Source organism: Cibotium barometz, chromosome 2 (assembly GCF_041138505.1).
Source record: "Cibotium barometz isolate CiBa-2024 chromosome 2, ASM4113850v1, whole genome shotgun sequence".
Lineage (NCBI taxonomy): Eukaryota > Viridiplantae > Streptophyta > Polypodiopsida > Cyatheales > Cibotiaceae > Cibotium > Cibotium barometz.
In genome coordinates, this window is record NC_141047.1 from 32037665 (window position 1) to 32056374 (window position 18710).

At 40.5% G+C, this 18710-nt stretch overlaps 1 protein-coding gene across 1 annotated transcript; it reads right to left on the reverse strand.

Annotated features, from left to right (window-relative positions):
• Positions 1–1959: 1959 nt before the first annotated feature.
• On the reverse strand, positions 1960–18440 carry LOC147640945 (malate dehydrogenase, mitochondrial-like). The gene is made up of 7 exons (XM_086816799.1): positions 18084–18440; positions 15407–15580; positions 14617–14785; positions 14478–14539; positions 13683–13804; positions 13378–13495; positions 1960–2418 (listed from the first exon to the last, which is right to left on the reverse strand). Exons 1-7 carry the CDS (start codon positions 18291–18293, stop codon positions 2278–2280), a joined length of 996 nt encoding a protein of 331 aa, XP_086672925.1. The 5' UTR covers positions 18294–18440; the 3' UTR covers positions 1960–2277.
• Positions 18441–18710: the final 270 nt, after the last annotated feature.

An 18710-nucleotide genomic window follows, 5' to 3' on the forward strand; every position in this document is an offset into this window, starting at 1 on the left:
CCGATGATTACTAGATCAAGGAGGGATATTGAAAATAACGTGACCTTAAATCCTATGTTATGTTGGGGTAAGCATAGAAAACGTTAGTTCTAAGAGTGGTTGCATTTTTTCTAAGTTCAACAAATGGTATAAAGGTGCAAGGTTGGATAAAGCCAAGAAGGTGAAAAACTAGAAGCCTCTAGCAAGCTAGCACATAGCTTATTGGAGGTACAAATCTCATATGGGTAATGGGGATTGCAAGATGGGAAAAGGGATGCCAAGTAATCCCACATGTAAAGATAGTGTGAAAGATGAAAAAGAATATATAATCTAAGGGACGCCTCCTATCTTCAACTCCCTCAAGCTTATGAAGTGAGGCACAATTACCAAGGACCTCTCTCTCTTAAAGCTTCCCCCTTGTCAAAGAGAAATATGGAAGCAAGTGTGTATAGACATTTTTGTACTAAACAAGGTTTTGTACTCTAAAATATATCTTTTTCCCTTTATTTAAAAAAACATATATATACAAAATTTTAGGGTTAAAGCATATAAAAATACAAATTATCAAACTTGGTTAGTATAACCTAGTATGTAATTGGCATCACAAAGCCACTTTCTTATAGTGCTAAGGCATGACTTGGACTAAGTACATCTGTGAAGTCATTAGCATAACCTTTGCATCTCTCTCTACATTCTAATAGACATCTTACACGTTAAAACCAGTCTCTTTCCCTCCTGATGGCGATTCTTATATCTCACTACTGTGATATACCCTCATTGATTTGCAAGTGCTATGGATTTTGTGAGCCCTCAAAACTCTCCAATGAGCCATAGATAACTCACTTGATGTGAAAGCTCTCATGAGAGAACTTATACTTGTCAGATTAAATGCTTTAGAGTGCACTCATAGACTTATATAGAACTTCTCCTTGAGCTTAAAGAGAATCATACTTACTTTAAGTCTTTGCAATGAGTGCAAGGTAGCTTGGGTTGCAAAGTTGGGAGCCATAAGTTACTGTGAGAGATCAACATAGGGTGTAGGTGTTAGGATATTAGAGTGATATCAACTTGCTAGTACATATCTCGGGGGAAGAGAAATTCACATTGATCTCGCTTTAGTATGACATGGAAAAGGATATGTGAAGCAAATTTCTTGTGAATTGATGCCACTCAACATCGAGTAAAAAGTGATTGTTGCATAGGTCACAATCCAAGAGTGATTGTTGCAAAGGCATAGTTCTCCTAATGCTAGGAACACACCTCATGCCAATGCACTGCATTGTCGCATACGAGGGCAACAGGAAGAACAGGTGAGGCTTGGACTGACCTTGTAAATGAATACAACTCACATATACAAAATATCAGTAAAAGACTGCATGCAGACTTTGAGATCCACCGCATCATCACAACCCCAAAAATCAGGCTTTCCTGTGAGCCCACATGAGATTCACAACAAAAATGCAACCATGCCTAAGTAGAATTGCCATAGACCTCTGCCGCACAGCTAATTAAGAGGATAAATTGAAGTGAGTTAGAGGAGACCCCATGACCAAAATCATAGGCATTGACACCAATGCAAAGAAGAGGTCATGAGGTTGGGCAACAACCCAACAAAAGTGGTGATGCAGAACCGAGTTTGGGTGTGTTCTGGAAAAAATGCAAAGATAGAGCTAGAGAGAGAACTCAGTCCCGCTGAGATATGGTTCAAGCTATTATGTGAGCACACAGCACTCTTCGTTAACACATTCAAGGCTCCTTCCACTGCAAGCCAATCATAAATTGTAACATAACCCTTAAACCCCTAAAGTGGACAATCCTAGCAAAATAACGCTGGTGGGGCACCGGAGAGAATATATAGAATATTCTTTTGTGAAAGACTACCTACATTGATTTGCAGGCAAAAAGCATAAAAAAGGATCTACAAAGTTGAAGAGCCAACAACAAAAAGGCCATGAATACATAACACAGTTTCTAATAATTGAGCATGGCAAAAGATGGACTACCACTATTGCTACCTTTGCATGGCAAGCAAGCAAAAAACTTCACCACATGAACCCTGAAAAACTCCAAGGAAAACAAAAGGATACTTCGCCAATTAAAGATTCATCCGTTCGAAAATACTTAGCTTATTTGAATAGGCTATGACTAGGCCAAGAAGTAGCTCTTTATTTTTTAACTCCGCTGCGCACCGTCTCTGCAACCCTACACTCTATTTTCAAAAATAGCCTCCGGCAATATCAAAAATGCCTGAGTGTTGTTATTACTTGTAGGCATCCTCTTGTTGAAATGAGCAAGCACCTAGCTTTGATGAGCAAAGTCAATGCCCTTTTGAATGGAGGACTTCAATTCGGGCATCATGGCATCCAGAGCCTTCTTTTCATACTCCGACAGCGAACCAAGCCCCAGCACTTCCTCCACACCTGTTGTCCCTATGCGAACCTGCCAAAAGAAAATTCCAATCGACTGTTAAAAAACCAGGACATTTTACTTGAAAATTTGGATGCAATACTGTAGTCGCATCAGCCCTATAAACAAAAAAGGCTCATGAGCTGTTTGCCAAGGAACAGATACAAGTTGCATGTTCAAACATAAAGGGTAGCACTCAGGCATTCACTACTTCCCCAAGCATGAGAGAGAGAGACAAACCACAGCCAGGAAGTATGCATGACTGTTAGACAACTGCTTCAAATTCTCCCAAAAAACTATCTAGCAACCAGTTTCAGACCACTTTTGCAGGGCTGGATGGCTTCTCAGCAATGCTGAAGGCTAGCATTGAAGAGCATAGCGCCGTGTAGTCAAGTGGTTAGGGGGGTTGAGGTCCCAACACAAACGTCATAGATTCAACCCTGCTCACTACAGCCGGTGTGTGACCTGATGAAGATACACCTTAGGAGATTCTTACCAACAATGGGCCAGGTTTTCAAGGTTTTTTTTGGGGAGAGTCGATGACAAAACTTTCTATCAAACATCGACGCTCGTCACCTTACTATCCACAAAGCCATTTGCACAACCGCAAGGAAAAATTCAAGGAGGCGGCCGCTTCTGAGCAAGGTGACTTGGTTTTGAGGTATGACAACCATTTGCATAACTGCAAGGATAAGAAGTTCTAATTCGTTGGAAGGGCCGATTATGGTACACAAGAAGTTTTCGAATGGTTCTTATCTTCTCAAAGATTTGGATGGTAATCTTCATTAAAGTCGAGTCAATGCATATCGGTTGAAGATCTACCCTCATCAACATGAAGACAATATGGAAGACACTCTTGCAAATCGATTTGGGAGGGTAAAATGTGATGGGAATTTTTTTTCCAAGTTTTTGACGCACGTTCAGTAGGAAACGTGTGTGCGCGTCCATGTTTGTCTACGTCGATTTTGCTCTTTTTTGTTTGCAATTGTCATGTCGACATTGGGTTGTCAAGTTCCGTCATGGTCTTTGTAAATAATATGTGTGAGTTTTTTTTCAAAAGAACTTTTAAGAAGCTTGAAAGCTTTAGTTATTTTAACTAAGGGCTTTTTTAAGCTATATGCTTTTTTGAAAGCCCAAGGCTATTTAAGCCTTGAGGTTTATATTTGTAAAGAGAGGGAAGAGAATTGGTGTACTGAAGAAGCATAGAAGGAATAACAGAAAGAAGGCTTTGTTTTTTTTAACATAAGATTTGGAAAAGCTTTTTTCATTCTTCTATTCAAGTATATACGCATGAGAGAGAGAGAGAGAGAGAGAGAGAGAGAGGGAGGGAGGGAGGCTACTACGCATAACAAGGCAAGCATCATCACCATCATCAACGTCATCATAACTATCACATCATCGGCGTATGAAACGGCGTCGGGAGCAAGGTAATAACCAAGAAGAAGGTGCCTTGTAAGACTTGTGGTTGCCTTTCCTAACATGCGGTTCACGTGTGGGGGCTTCTTGGCTAGTGAGAGAGCTTAAAGCTCTTGCTTGTGCCATGACCTGGGTTCGAATCAAGCGCTGCCACAATTTTGTGGTGTGGTGTTCACATTGAGTGGTTGACGGCTCTAGTTGGTGTAGCTTGTTTAGTTGGACATAGCCATGTGTTGGCTGGCTTCCATGGTCGCTTTCTGATAACTTCTTGTGCTCGTTTCCGACGGCTGTCTAGAAGCCATTCTTGTGCAACAAACTGTGTGAACTCTCCTGGGCTTGGCTGGGCCCTAGCGGACATCGACACGACTGTTTTGCCAAAAACCCATATAAAAAGCATTATTTTTTTCAAGAAAACTAAAAAGCCAAAAGCCCTATCCATTTTCCAGAATTCAAAAAACCCTCCCGTGAGGGGATTGTTTTTTTCCAAGGAGTTAAAGTCCACAACGACAACCTTTTTTTAAGTGTGATCACCCACGCTTTGTACTCCTGTGTGCGGGCTTCTCGACATCGTTTTTGGGAAATTATTGAAAGACGAGATACTATCAGTGGTGATGTGCGTGCAAACTAGTCGAGGCATTACTCTCTTGACGCTTCCACGAACACAAATTGATGCATTCACACACATTGTCGGACACGTCACTTTAGTTATTGAGTTTGTGTGAACACACTTTGTTGGACATTATTATTAGGGTGGGTAGAGTTGATAGCCAACTCACCAACATTAGACACTATCAATAGGAATCTAGGCTTTAGCCATATTCATTTTTGGATCAGTCAATCATCATTGAGTCATTGTTGACAACTCAAGGCAGTGCTACCATTGATTATCTCTATTCAACAGTGTATATATTTCATGTTAATAATACGTGGTAGATTGGGTCATCTCTCTTGACTGTGTACTGAACATGAAGAAGCAGCAGTTTGTGCATAGGTTTAAGTGTTTGATTAGGCATAATCGCAATCAATCAATTCATAAACACGCTTCTGCAAGCGCCCATGTTACATTGGTATGAGAGCATCAAGTCTCGGTAGTATCTAGCATGGTAAACTTTGTCACCAAAAAGCCTAAAGTGATGGCGATGTACCCAGACAACAGTGAGCTTGAGCTCTTTAAGCCCTCCAAAACCACGTTTCCACATTGTCTACAGAAAGGTACCAAGTAGACTATACCTAAAATCTCCCTTTTTTTAATTCTAATCTATGGTTTTCTGAATTCTTTGCTTTTTAATGTGATTATGGATAATAAGCCTTGATGAAAAGGCTTCCCCCTACTCTTCATTAAGAATTTCAACCTTTCTTTATCCTAAAATGAGTAACAAATAAATTGAGTTAAACTTTTCCTATTGATTACTCTTTAGAAGTGAAAAAATGATTAGATTAGAGTGCTTTATTTCATCTTGGGATAAATTTTAAAGTAAATTTAGAATGTAAAAATTAAGAAATGGTCAACAGTACAAAAGAGGCTATGGCAAAATTTTCTTAAATTTTGTGAAAATAAGTTTTATCTTTATGTTATTCAAAAAGAATAATCCCCACCGTTTGTGTATTCTAAAAGAAATTCTTTTTATTTTAAAAGTTTCATTCCTATTGTATGCACAAATAGATGTATAAAAAGATTTTCTTTTATTATAAAAGTGTTATTTTCACTAGATTCAATTTCTATACATAGAAAGATGCATATTGAATATTTTTTTATTATAAAAGTGTTATTTTCATTAGATTCAATTTCTATGCATAGAAAGATGCATATTGGATATTTTTTTATTATAAAAGTATTATTTTCATTAGATTCAATTTCTATGCATAGAAAGATACATATTTGATATTTTTTATTATAAAAGTGTTATTTTCATTAGATTCAATTTCTATGCATAGAAAAATGCATATTGGATATTTTTTATTATAAAAGTGTTATTTTTATTAGATTCAATTTCTATGCATAGAAAGATGCATATTGAAAAATTTTATTATGAAAGTGTCATTTTCATTAGATTCAATTTCTATGCATAGAAAGATGCATATTGAAAATATTTTTATTTTAAAAGTGTTATTCTTATTAAATTGTATAAATAGATACATAAAGAATTTTTATATCAAAATTAGATTCTCTTTAATTCTATGTTTAATTTGCATGAATATTTGATAAATGAATAAGTAAATACTCTGAGAGAAAAAATTCTATTGTTTCATATTCACTCGGATTGTAAAGAGAAAATTCAAGAAATCTATCGAAGTCGAATATTCAGATAAATGATTAATTTATTCTTCATCGAAATTCGTGATTAATTTAGAAATCAGTTAAGTGAATATTCAATGAATGAAATTCAATAAATTAGTAATTGAAATATCATCCCCTTTTCGAGAAAGATAATTCAAGAAGAAAAAGAGATATGAGGTAAATAGAAGTGATGAGATATGTGATGTAAATCAGATAGATATGAATGAAGGGATGAATAGATGTGATGTGAATAGAGGTGATGAGATGTGCGGTCAATAGATATGAAGAGATGTGTGATGAGAGTCAGATAGATGTGAATAAAGGGATGAATAGATGTGATGTGAATAGAGGTGATGAGATGTGAGGTAAATAGATATGACGAGATGTGTGATGAGAATCAGATAGATGTGAATAAAGAGATGAATAGAGGTGATGAGATGTGAGGTAAATAGATGTGAAGAGATGTGTGATGTGAATCAAATAGATGTGAATAAAGGGATGTATAGATGTGATGTGAATAGAGGTGATGAGATGTGAGGTAAATAGATGTGATGAGATGTGATGTCATGTGAATGAGGATGTAAATGAATGATATGGGATGTGAGTAGATGTATGTGAAAGAATGGATGTGAATGTATGTAAAAGAATGTGATTAAGATGTGTATGCAAAGGAATGTGATGTGATGTGACATAAATATATGTGGATGTGAAGTGATAGATATGAATGTATGAATAGATGTGGGTAGTCGTACAAGTGAACGATTGGATGGATGTGTATGAATGAGATATGGTGTGGACAGAAGTGATGTGATATAATGTGGATAGAATGTATGTGATGGGATGGTTATGAGAATGTATATGGTGGTATGAATGAACGAATGTGATGGATATGAATGAATGAGATGTGATGGGTGTAAATGGAGGTGATGTAATTGAATGTGATGGACGAGAATTGATGTGGTGTCATGTGAATTATGATGTGAATGATTATGATGTGATGAGAAAGGGAATACAAAAAAAATAAATGAGGAATGATGTGGAAAGACGAGAGTTCGCTATAGAAACTGTATTTATGACCTGTTTTTTAAAATGAATGTTTTATGTCAAGAATGCTAGAGAAGCATTTTGACCGTCTTGTGAATGTAGTCGTGGAGACCTAATCTGATAAAGTTGCAACCGCCAACGAAGAGTTAATGGAGGACGTCTCGCGTAGCAAGGTCGACCGAGGTCTTGACCAGCCTCGATTCGATTAAAATAGTGAGCTTCCGGTACGATGGATGAGGGACCAAGGAAGCGGCCTATGAGTGAAGCGCTAGGTGACCTGCGAAGGATCCTAGAGGGTGCTGACCATACGGTGCTCGGACTCTGGGTCGCCGAAGATCCCCACACGTGCGTCGTGGAAGATATTAGAACAAGGAGAAAGTTATTTTCTGAATTCGGACATGGATCTGGTTGATTGACCTTATTGGTTCTCAACGGATGAGTCCATGGCTCTTTTATATAGATCCGTTGGTTGATCTTGCTGATCTTTAATAAAGATTCCATTTTTGATATGTGAATATATTGCCGGTTACTATGAGCTGGGAACTATCGAAAAGGCCCCTGAGTGGACAGGTAGTGAGCGTTCTGGTTGCCAATGATGCCATAGATATACCGAAGAAGCAATGATTGAAAATAAAGATTCAACCGGAGATTTTGAGGATATGACCAGTGATACTATGGTTTCATTAAATGATTGTTTTAAAGACAACTGATTCTGTGAAAAAGACAATTTCATATTGGGTGTATGACTAGTTTTAAGTTTACATGAATATCCGGCTAGGGATCTTGGGAACTCTTTTTCCTAGTACCCGCAACAAAACCTAGCCAAATTCTTAATTGGATCCCATCACTACAGTGGTTGGGTGGTTGGCTAACCCATGGGACTGGATGGGGTTAGGCTGGACTGATGGATCCCTAAATTGAGACTCAATTCTGTTATGGTACGATAGATGAAGTAAATCTCGGACAATAATTGTTCTATGGAAAAGAATCAACGGCTGTGCCTTTCAATGAGGAAAAAAAGCGTTGGTCTCTATGATCCAAGTGCAATCTTTCCTTGATCTGACTCTGGAACTTACGGGTTCGGTCAGATCAGTTCAGTTAGTTAAGACTTTTTGACTACGTTAGAGAAAATTTATCCTGGAGGAATCGCTCGTGGTTTCCGGACAATGGGAAGTTCCGGGTTCGGTTTTAGAAGAACCGATGGATTAGTCTCTTGTCCGGATATCCGTGGGCAAGGTCCCGAGTGAGGGACCTTGGACCGCGTAAGAAGTGCTACTTCCACTGCTAGCGGCCTTGAATTCGTTGCGCGGTGGGGACAGGGACCTTACACTGACGGTGGTCGGAGCGGTCGGTGGAGTGTGGAGGAACTAGGTTCCCGTCCACAGGTCGCCCACTACTACTCAATTCACCGTCTCGATGAATGTCAAGAAAACACAAGTAAGCCTCCGAGAAAAACATCCAACAAGCAAGCTGCCATGCATACCTCATACAATGATCCTTCCAAGCAAACCTTCTGGAGCGATATAAAATAAATAAAAATGAATCAACTAGGCTCCTGGGCAACTTCATCCAGCAAGCTATAGAAAAAAATGATTGAACAGGAAGCTCCTGGGCACTTCATCCAGCAAGCTATTTCTGAGAGCTCCTAGGCACTTCATCCAACAAGCAAAATAATAATCATCACTGGCCACTTCATCTAGGCAAAACTTCCGACACGAAGTCTAGGCATACAAGATACAGAATGAAATCTGGCCATGGCCAGTACATAAAATATTCCACCTCATTAACAGAAAGACGGAATACTATCAGTGGTGGTGTGCGTGCAAACTAGTCGAGGCATTACCCTCTTGATGCTTCCACGAACACAAATTGATGCATTCACACACATCCTCGAACACGTCACTTTAGTTATTGAGTTTGTGTGAATACACTTTGTTGGACATTATTATTAGGGTGGGTAGAGTTAATAGCCAACTCACCAACATTAGACACTATCAATAGGAATCTAGGCTTTAGCCATATTCATTTTTTGATCAGTCAATCATCATTGAGTCATTGTTGACACTCAAGGCAGTGCTACCATTGATTATCTCTATTCTTGGGTCATCTCTCTTGACTGTGTATTGAACATGAAGAAGAAGCAGTTTGTGCATAGGTTTAAGTGTTTGATTAGGCATAATCGCAATCAATCAATTCATAAACACGCTTCTGCAAGCGCCCATGTTACATTGGTATGAGAGCATCAAGTCTCGGTAGCACAATCAAAAAAAGATAACTACTAGACCTACACCCAGTCACTCTAGTCATTTGAGCCTTCTAACCTTAGAACAAACCACTCTAAGGTATCACTAAGGAAACACACTAAGAATGGATGCCAGAGCACATATTTCTAACACCCTCCCTTAATAAAGAATCCATACCACGTAGGGTGTGCTTGGTGAACTTTGTCACCAAAAAGCCTAAAGTGATGGCGATGTACCCAGACAACAGTGAGCTTGATCCCTTTAAGCCCTCCAAAATCACGTTTCCACATTGTCTACAGAGAGGTACCAAGTAGGCTATACTTAAAATCTCCCTTGGGAATTATACTTTCATTGCCATTTGATAATAGCTTGCTAAGTTATTATAAGTTGTTAACTTCCTTATGTTACAACTTCTAGCTTACATGTAGAGTTCAAGATATCAAGGAGATATGGAACAAGCATTGGGATAGGTAACATAGGCCAATCCACGCCATTGCACACAAATTGCACCCTCTTTGGGAAATGAGGAGCAGTTCATCAATGAAGAGCTTGAGGAGGGTTGGAACACTTACATAACAAGCTGGTTGATGGCGATCTCAATCTTTTGAGAAAGCTAGAGAATGAGCTTCTCATTTATTGCAATGTGGCAACCACATGTGTGGGCGTACACAACCTTGATGAGGGAGAATGAGTACTCGGGCCCTCTTCCACACAAAAAAAAAAAGAACAAACTCTCCATTGCATAATTGAAACGGCTAGGACACTACCATTGCAACCTCTGTTTGATGGAGTAGAAGGGGCATCCCATAGAGCCTCAACAAGTCAATCCGAATAAGATTGACACCACCAAATGCAAGGAGATTCCATACATTCCTCAAGATGAGAGACATATATGGCATATTGTAAAAGGAGATTATGGCTCCAGCTCGAGTGAATCTTTTGTTGCTACTAGAGATGCTAGTACCAAGGCTACACCAAAAAATTCAGATGGCGAATAATAGAAGACTCCGGCAGTGGCAGTGAGAGTAAGGCCTCTTAGGAAGCAAAGAAAGAGGAGAAAGCGTTCCAAGTCCTGACTCCCATTAATCTGTCTATCTAGTGTGTGGTGAGAAGAAACTGTAGGGCTTGGGCTGGCATAATCAAATCTTCTTGGGTAACGTTAACCCACTTCACCCCGTCTTTATTGTGTTGCCCCTCTATGTGCCACTCGTCAGCTTGGGAAAATTCGTTAGCTTAACATAGGGCTGGTCCAGGTTGGGGAGCTCTAAGGCATCTCTAATAAGCTCCACGCTGAACACGGTGCCGTTTCAGGATGGCCTTCATTGTCCCAGACTTTCTCGGTGTGCATGTTGGCATCATAAGTCTCAGTGAAATACAAACTGTTCTATAAGTCTAGCCCCCATGGCTCCAAAGTGCAAGCCCAGCTACTCTAGCTTTGTGAGGACGACCACAGGGTCGGCTGCTACTGCCCTATGCCCTGTAGCATGGCCCTGTGAAGTAGAGGAGCTTGTGCTCCACCTTGTGTTTGTTCTTCATCAATGAGTGTCCGGTGTGGCCATTCACCTACTTCATGAGTGCCTCCCCTAGATGTGATAGCTATGTGGGGTGGCGAGCATACTCTTCAAATCTACTCCCTGCCGGGCGCTTCCTCGAGGGTGGGGTGGTGCTGGGCCTCTAGGGAGGAGCAGGAGGTGTCATGCATGGTGGAGAAAGTGTGTGAGAATGTGAAAGCTTGTGACAAAAAAATGTAATAGTTTGGCTACGCTGGAAGGTAAAAGTGAGGAAATGAGGGGATGCGGCCCATATTTATACAATTCTAGAAGAACACAGCCATGGCATTCGAATGGTACGAGTGTGGTAGTTCCAGAAAATGGACATGACATCTTGAGCGAAAGGTGGAGGCACCTTCGGTTTGGATTTGGTAAGGATGCGGCAAGTGTTTGAAACGGGCGTACCAAGCTTGGCTAAGAAGGAAATGGCCATGGCATTTTGTGTGTGGGAATGGTATGGCCGTGACCACAGGTGATCAAGAGTTGGAACGGCCGTGGTGGAAATTTGGTTTAATGATGGAACGGTCGGGACACAACACTTTGACAGTTGGTATAGCCGTGGCAAATTCAGAACGGCCGGGGAAAATCTGAAGTCCTAAAGGATGCGGCCGTGGCAAATTTGGAATTCTAATGGTACAACTGTGGCATATTTGGTACGGCCGTGGCATTTATTTAATTTTTTTTTGATACCCTGAATCAAGTTTTGTACCCATGGGCTATTCTACCAGCATCCCATTGCGGGTTTTGTCCCTCCCAAGCCATGTATGTGTCTCTTTTAATATAGATTTCAAGAAGGAAAGAGAGTGCACTTAGAGAAGAGTGAGACAATAAGGCTAGAAACATTAGGAAAGTGATAGAGTAAAATTAGCTCCAAAATTCCTAAAAGAAATAAGAAGACAAAAATAGTTCTACTGCAATTTCCTTGCCATTGTGTTGGTCTAGAATATCTGCACCAAATTTTGCCATGCAACTGCTGGAGTGTTGGCATCATGTATGTATACTATCATCGTGTCTGTGACACTAATAGAAAGCTAATACATGATTTTCCTTGCACCCTGGTTCCAATCCTTGAATGCCTTTATGTCTGCTAGAATGGCATTCTCTTTAGACAACTCAGGAGGCTCCTCATTGTATCCTATCATCGTGTCTCTGACACTAATGGAAAGCTAATACATGATTTTCCTTGCACCCTGGTTCCAATCCTTGAATGCCTTTATGTCTGCTAGAATGGCATTCTCTTTAGACAACTCAGGAGGCTCCTCATTGTCTCCTTTAACATAGTCCCAAAATCCTTTACCCATAATAAGAAAATTGGTCATTCTAAACTTCCAAGCATGGAAGTTGTTCTTGTCCAGCTTCTCACTGACAATCTTATTAATTCCATCTTCAGACATGTTTTCCTGCAACAATCAAAAAATTGTAACAGACAATTTTTATATGCAACCTGTAATACAACAATATCTTCTATGACTACTGTGCAATGGTACTTCTGCACAACTTGTCGATCACCAAATCTGACCAAAGTACATGTAAATACACCCAATGTCAACAATACATGTGCAAACACTGTTTGCTTTTCCAAAATGCAATGTTACACTGCAATAACCAAATTTCAACCAAAGACAGTTCTCAACCAGAACTTCTCGAAACTGCCAAAAATACATTACAGTGATAGAACGGAGACCGAGACGTGTCCGAAATGCAATTCTGGCCGCAAAACATTAGTACAAAGTATTGTGTACCACATTGGCACCTCCAAGCCTACAAAGACAACTCCTTAATCTGAGATGTGTAGCTCCCGGAGCTACCGAGGAGTATTGTACCTAAACCAAGAAGGGAAAGAGATGATGATGCTCTTACCCATGTACCACTTCCTTGCTTCCTTGTTCTTGCCTCTTGCTTGCCTCCTTATCACTCACATGAACCAGAGCTCTAATACCATAAAGAGAATGTGGAGGAGAGAGAGAGCTTGAGTTCCTTGCAGCTTTTAGATCGTCAGCTTAGAGCTGGTAGATTTCAACTAGAGATTTGTACTTATTTGATAACCAGTAACCACATTTAGTGGTATATTCATTGTTGTAGTGACTACTCAATTTGATCTTTCACACTTGTCATTCAGACACTAGAGTCTTGAGTTCAAAGTCAAGGCATTGTTACACTTGTGATGCTTTATTTTCTATTATGCAACATGGAGCATGCCTTGGCATTTGCCATGGACCTTGGAAGATGGAGTCTCATCCATATTTCATGTTTATAATTCCATGCACTTATATGGTGTTTTACTTTGAAATTCAATGTTTTTGCACAACTTTTAATATTTACATTATGTATGCACAAAAATTGCATTTTTGTGTCTACCAAACTGAAACAGGAATTTTTTAACCCTTTATTGTATGAACATCTGAAATAAAACGTTTCTAAAACATGTTTCACACTTGATGGTACCGAGAACCAGACATACCTTGGAAGAAAAGAATGGCAAGTCCGTAACATTAGATGCGACATAGCTACACTCCACCACACCTGGCTCACCATTCAAGCCTTTCAAGCAGGATTCAGCAAACAATGCACCAGCATACCTGTAAAATTCCGACAAAACATTCAAAATCTGAGCAATCACCTGGGAGTGAAAAAACTGCAGAGATCATATAGAGCAACTTTGATCGTGATACCCACAAATCAGGTAGGCAGCACAGCCATCAGCTTGCATGCAAGACTGTACTAAACCCATTTGCAAATACAAACAGACCAATCTGGTCAACTTACGCCATAGAAAGTGTTGCAGAGCCTTTTCCTGCCTTTGCTTGCACAACTTCCGTCCCACCATCTTGAGTGCGTTTTGTTAGCGCGTCAATCTCTTCATCTGTTAGCGTTGCTTTTGGTGTTGCCTAAGGACACCACACACCATCATATTTCATGCATCTCAGCAATACCTCACATGAACTAGACAAATAAGCCTTTACATTTTGCCCACCACCACATTTGTTTGGTGAACAGTAACATGTATGCCAAAGTATGCCATCAATACACTTCCATTCCACCCGTGCTGCAATGCTTAGCACAGTTTGCTAGAATATGCACCATGCAGCTCAAAAATTGATTAAAAGAACACCCTTAAGAACATTTTCTTACATGTGAAAATTTTCAGCATCCTATCACAATGATTGAACATACAGGGGAAAACTCAAAGTAACCGGTGGTCAAGTGCAGCGTAGGAAAGACCAAAAAGCAACTCAATATGCTGCACTCTCACTAAGAGCTTGGTAGTAAATTTACAAAGATCTGGTTTTCATTGATCATGTGTTCCTTCACTAACTACACCAAATGAAAGGACTTTGATTAGGATCTGAAGGCCAACTACCATGCCTTGTTATCCTTAACAGAAGAAGATAAAAAGGTAACAACAAGCCAGAAGAAGCTCATAGATAAAGCATCAATAGAATCAACTCCAAGGAAACAATGGCAAGAATATTTGTTGGTTTGGTATACAAAAAAGCTTGTTTAGGCACAAATAAACTAAACAAACCTGATCTTGTTTAGGCACAAATAAGCTAGACAAACCTGAGAGAAGAGGGGAAGAATTGTGACTCCAGCATGACCACCAACCACTGGCACATCAACATCTGCATGCTCCACAATACACCCATTAGACCAGAACAGTTAAGGGCATATCAGAGCAAGGAAAAAAAAACTACAATACCTTCAACAGCAAGACCTTTCTTGGCTGCATAAAAAGTTCTGGCACGCACTACATCTAGTGTAGTTACACCAAAGAGCTTTTTGGGATCATAAGTACTAGCCTTTTTAAAAACCTCCGAAGCAATGGGAACTGTTGAGTTCACTGGATTACTGATCATGTTCACCACAGCCTTCAATGCAAGGAACTTGTTAGGTAAAATTTACAAGCAATGAATATGCGCTATAAACAAGCTGCTCAGACCCTTCAAAAGCTGTACCCTGTACATAAAGGCCTAAGACGACATTTATCAACCAGTGAATGCACAAGACATTCATCATCCCCTCTGAGAAAAAAGTGCAACTGCTCGTTATCCATCCCATATAGCTAACATGCACATCTTATGCTTCAGAAAAGCTAAAATGTACATCATAAGCTACTATAAAACCCACTTGAAAAAGATCACTTATCAGATATTTCTCCAGACACACGTAACACACCCAAACCAAAAAGTTAGAATAATTGGCCTAGGTAGCACAAGATCTTAACTTCTCTTGCCCACATTTACACAGCCAAGGCAAATAAGCTCGATCAACTTTTCGAATACTAACACAAGCACACATCCCCACACATGAATGCAGGCATCCTATGATGCAACTCAATTCCGTGCATGAGAAAATGCTTTTATGTAGACCCCATAAGTGAGCAGAAATTCATTTGTTACTTGGCACAAAAAGCACACGTATCAAAGAGAAGCAGTTTGAATGAATGAGTGCAGTGACAATATGATTATTCACATATAAAATATGCTTACTTCAGGGCAATGCTTTGCAATGGCTGTACACAGAGACTTGACAATGCCTGCATTTATGTTAAACAGGTCATCCCGAGTCATGCCTGGCTTGCGAGGTACACCAGCAGGAATGATAACAACATCAGCTCCTTCCAAGGCAGCTCCCAGCTGGTCCTCACCAGCATACCCAGAAACCTGTGATCCAAGTAAACGTGGGAAGACACCCTTAGAAAAACTACAAAGTAACTAACAAAGCACCCAATGTAGATTTGAGTATGAAAAGCTTACGACAGGTTAATTAACGCATACAAGTACACTTGAAATTGATTTTACACCCACAAAATCAATCAAGCAGAAGTAAGATTAAGCCACACAAATTACGATACAACAATCAATCAATAAGGCAGCAAATCAAATGTTTTCATTGCTCGATGTCAAAGTATCCTCCTGCAGCAGATGGTGGAGCCTACTCGGCACAAAATTAAAAAAAGTTTCCATGCAGAAAACATTGGGAGCAGGCAGTTCCATCAAATCGAGCACAAAATGGGTCCACAAGCATATATGTTGGCGGTTGAGGGATTGGACTTGCCGGGCATTGAATCCTGCCAACCTACACCCGCAGGACACATATGTATATGTAATAGCCCCAAAAGGGGTTGAGCACAATCTTGACACACACTTAAACTATTAATACTATTAAAGAAGATGAAATCGCACTAAACCAAATGAGATAGCAATGCTTGACATTGCAAACAGGGCCGGAAAGGGCCAACGCCCCTTAGATTTCTCAAGATACAAGCTTCAGGGGCATTACATGCCAAATTTCCAATGATATCCATGCAATGTAAACATTTTGCAAACATGCTTTGTCGAAGTCGAGGTTGATTCCACAGCTTTTGTCACCAAGAACCTCACTCCCCAATGCCTAGTGTCTTGCCACACGCAGCTATGTTCCACTGGCGTCCATACACAACAAGCATGTGTGTGCTAGGCCGAGTCATAGAAGACCTTAATGGTCAAGCACGTGGATGTAAAATAGGTGAAGAGAACTTGAAGAAGCTCTTACCGCTGAATTTTCTAATGAAATTAGCTTTTGATCAAATTGTCGGTGATAGAAATGCTCCAAATCATTTTCAGCAGGTACATATCCATGAGATAGCAGCTGAAAACCACTCCCGAGGTTGGACAGCAGTTTACTACTCATTTGCCGATTGATCCAAGAGTTGGAGAAGCAATAAACCATGCCAAAACGTATGTGTGTGGCCTGGTTATGCTGAAAAGTGTCTTCCTTTTTCCTCCTCGTGAAGAAGGCACCTATTTCCCTACAAGGGAGGTAGGGGATAAGTCTTTCCCTACAAGGGAGGTAGAGGATAAGTCTTTCCATTCATATAATGGATGACCATTGGGCCACTGCAAAAACAGGAGCCACACCTCTCCCATAAGTGGAGAGATTATCCAATAAGTTGTCCACACTCTTTTATTTAAAAGCATGTCTGATTATGAGAGTTTGGCCAGCCGCCATCCAATAATTTCCCAAACTCACCTACAACCTGTCCACCCAATCTTTAATGAAGTGTGGATGCCCAAACTCACTTATAAGTTGTTCGGTTGTACTTTAATGAAGTGTGGAGCTGCAAAGCAGCACAATGAGTTAAAACACAAATAAGCTTAAACAAAGAGTTTACAGTCACGCGTACCACCTGTCTACAACCCACAAGCGGGGTCAGAATACTGATTCACGATTCATGAGAGGACGCCCCTGTCAGACACATAGTTCTTGCATGCAATAAAACATTCACATAATAACAATTCGAGGCATGAAAGGATGCCATGCATAAGTATGTATTGGTCGAGCTCCCTTTCATTTCGCTTGTAGTAGCAAGCGGTCATTCTAAGCGTAGATATTACGTCCCCAAGCCAATCGGAATACCATAATCTGAATATGGGCGCGGACCAAATCCCTAGCCTCTCATAGCCTAGTGGCCCTTGTTGTAGACATCAATCCCGTACCATGAGGTACCAGTCCACATGACCCTTAGCGTAGACATAAGGCCCATGCGAGGTGTCATGTCCACACTATGGAGCCCGTCCATAGGTCCAGAAGCGTAGAGAATGTGCAACTAGTGATAGTATACATCTCAAAAATAAATTATTAAGAGCACAAAATGGAGGGAATAAAAGGTTCCATCATATTAAAACAAAACACAAGAAGATGCATAAGACATGCACCCACATATGGAAAACAAACATAAAGGGCTCAAAAAATAAGAATTTTCTACATCCAAGAAGTCATGGCGAGTATTGGACCCTAGAAATATACCCCAAAGAAGCAAATTAGTTGTTCAGCATGCAAATCGAAGAAGCATTAGAAAGAAGATCAACAACGGCATTCAAGCAGATCAACAAAAAACATATATGGAGCAAATTCTTGGTCCGGTCTCTGTCCCGAACGTTTAATGTTGAAAGTCGCACCTACGGTTTCGTAAAAATTCAGGCTAAGATGTACATCAGAAATCACAACAGCCTTCGTGCAATTCGCTGGATCAAGTCAACCCAGCAGTTAAAACGATAGCAAATCACACCCTAGAGGTTCAGCGGACAAAACAAAGAGGCATCACGCAGCAGATCAGCAACAACAAACCCCGATTCGCCGAAACAGAAGCCTTTTCTAAAAGTTAACAAAGGCCAGAGAATGTACCTCGGCTCTGGTGTTGACATGGCTGACATCCGCGGCGACGCCGGGAGTGTTGGCGATATCGTAAAGGGAGAGGCGGGAGACAAGGGGGTTGAGCTTCATTAGCAGGGCCAACGGCTGCCCGATGCCGCCAGCGGCACCCAAGATTGCGACCTTGCGCGGCTGCTTGAGGGCCTGCGGGGCGGCGCGCGTGAAGATGCCTGCGAAGGTCATGGCTATGGCGATGGGCGAAGTCGCGGAAGGACACACACAGAGATGGTTTCCGCTAGCAAATGCTAAATGTCTGTCCCTTTCGTTGGATGAAAATCTCTAAGGAACTAGAAATGCTTGACTCTGGTTTTCACGTGTACATTTAAAAAAGCGGCAAGGATGCAGAGGCTGTGGTTCCAATGTAAGGCATCATGTATCCTGTGGTTTCACATGTACATTTAAAATGTACAAATAAGTGACCTATCAAGTTTTTGCTGGTATGCATGTGCATACATATGTATGTGAGTGTGTTTGTGTGTGTATTTGTTTGCACATGTGTGTATGCGTGTGTGCATGTGTCTATGTGTGATCTCACATCTATGTGTTACTCGCTCACATGCATTCTCTCGATGTCTCTTTCATGTGCACGGACACAACCCC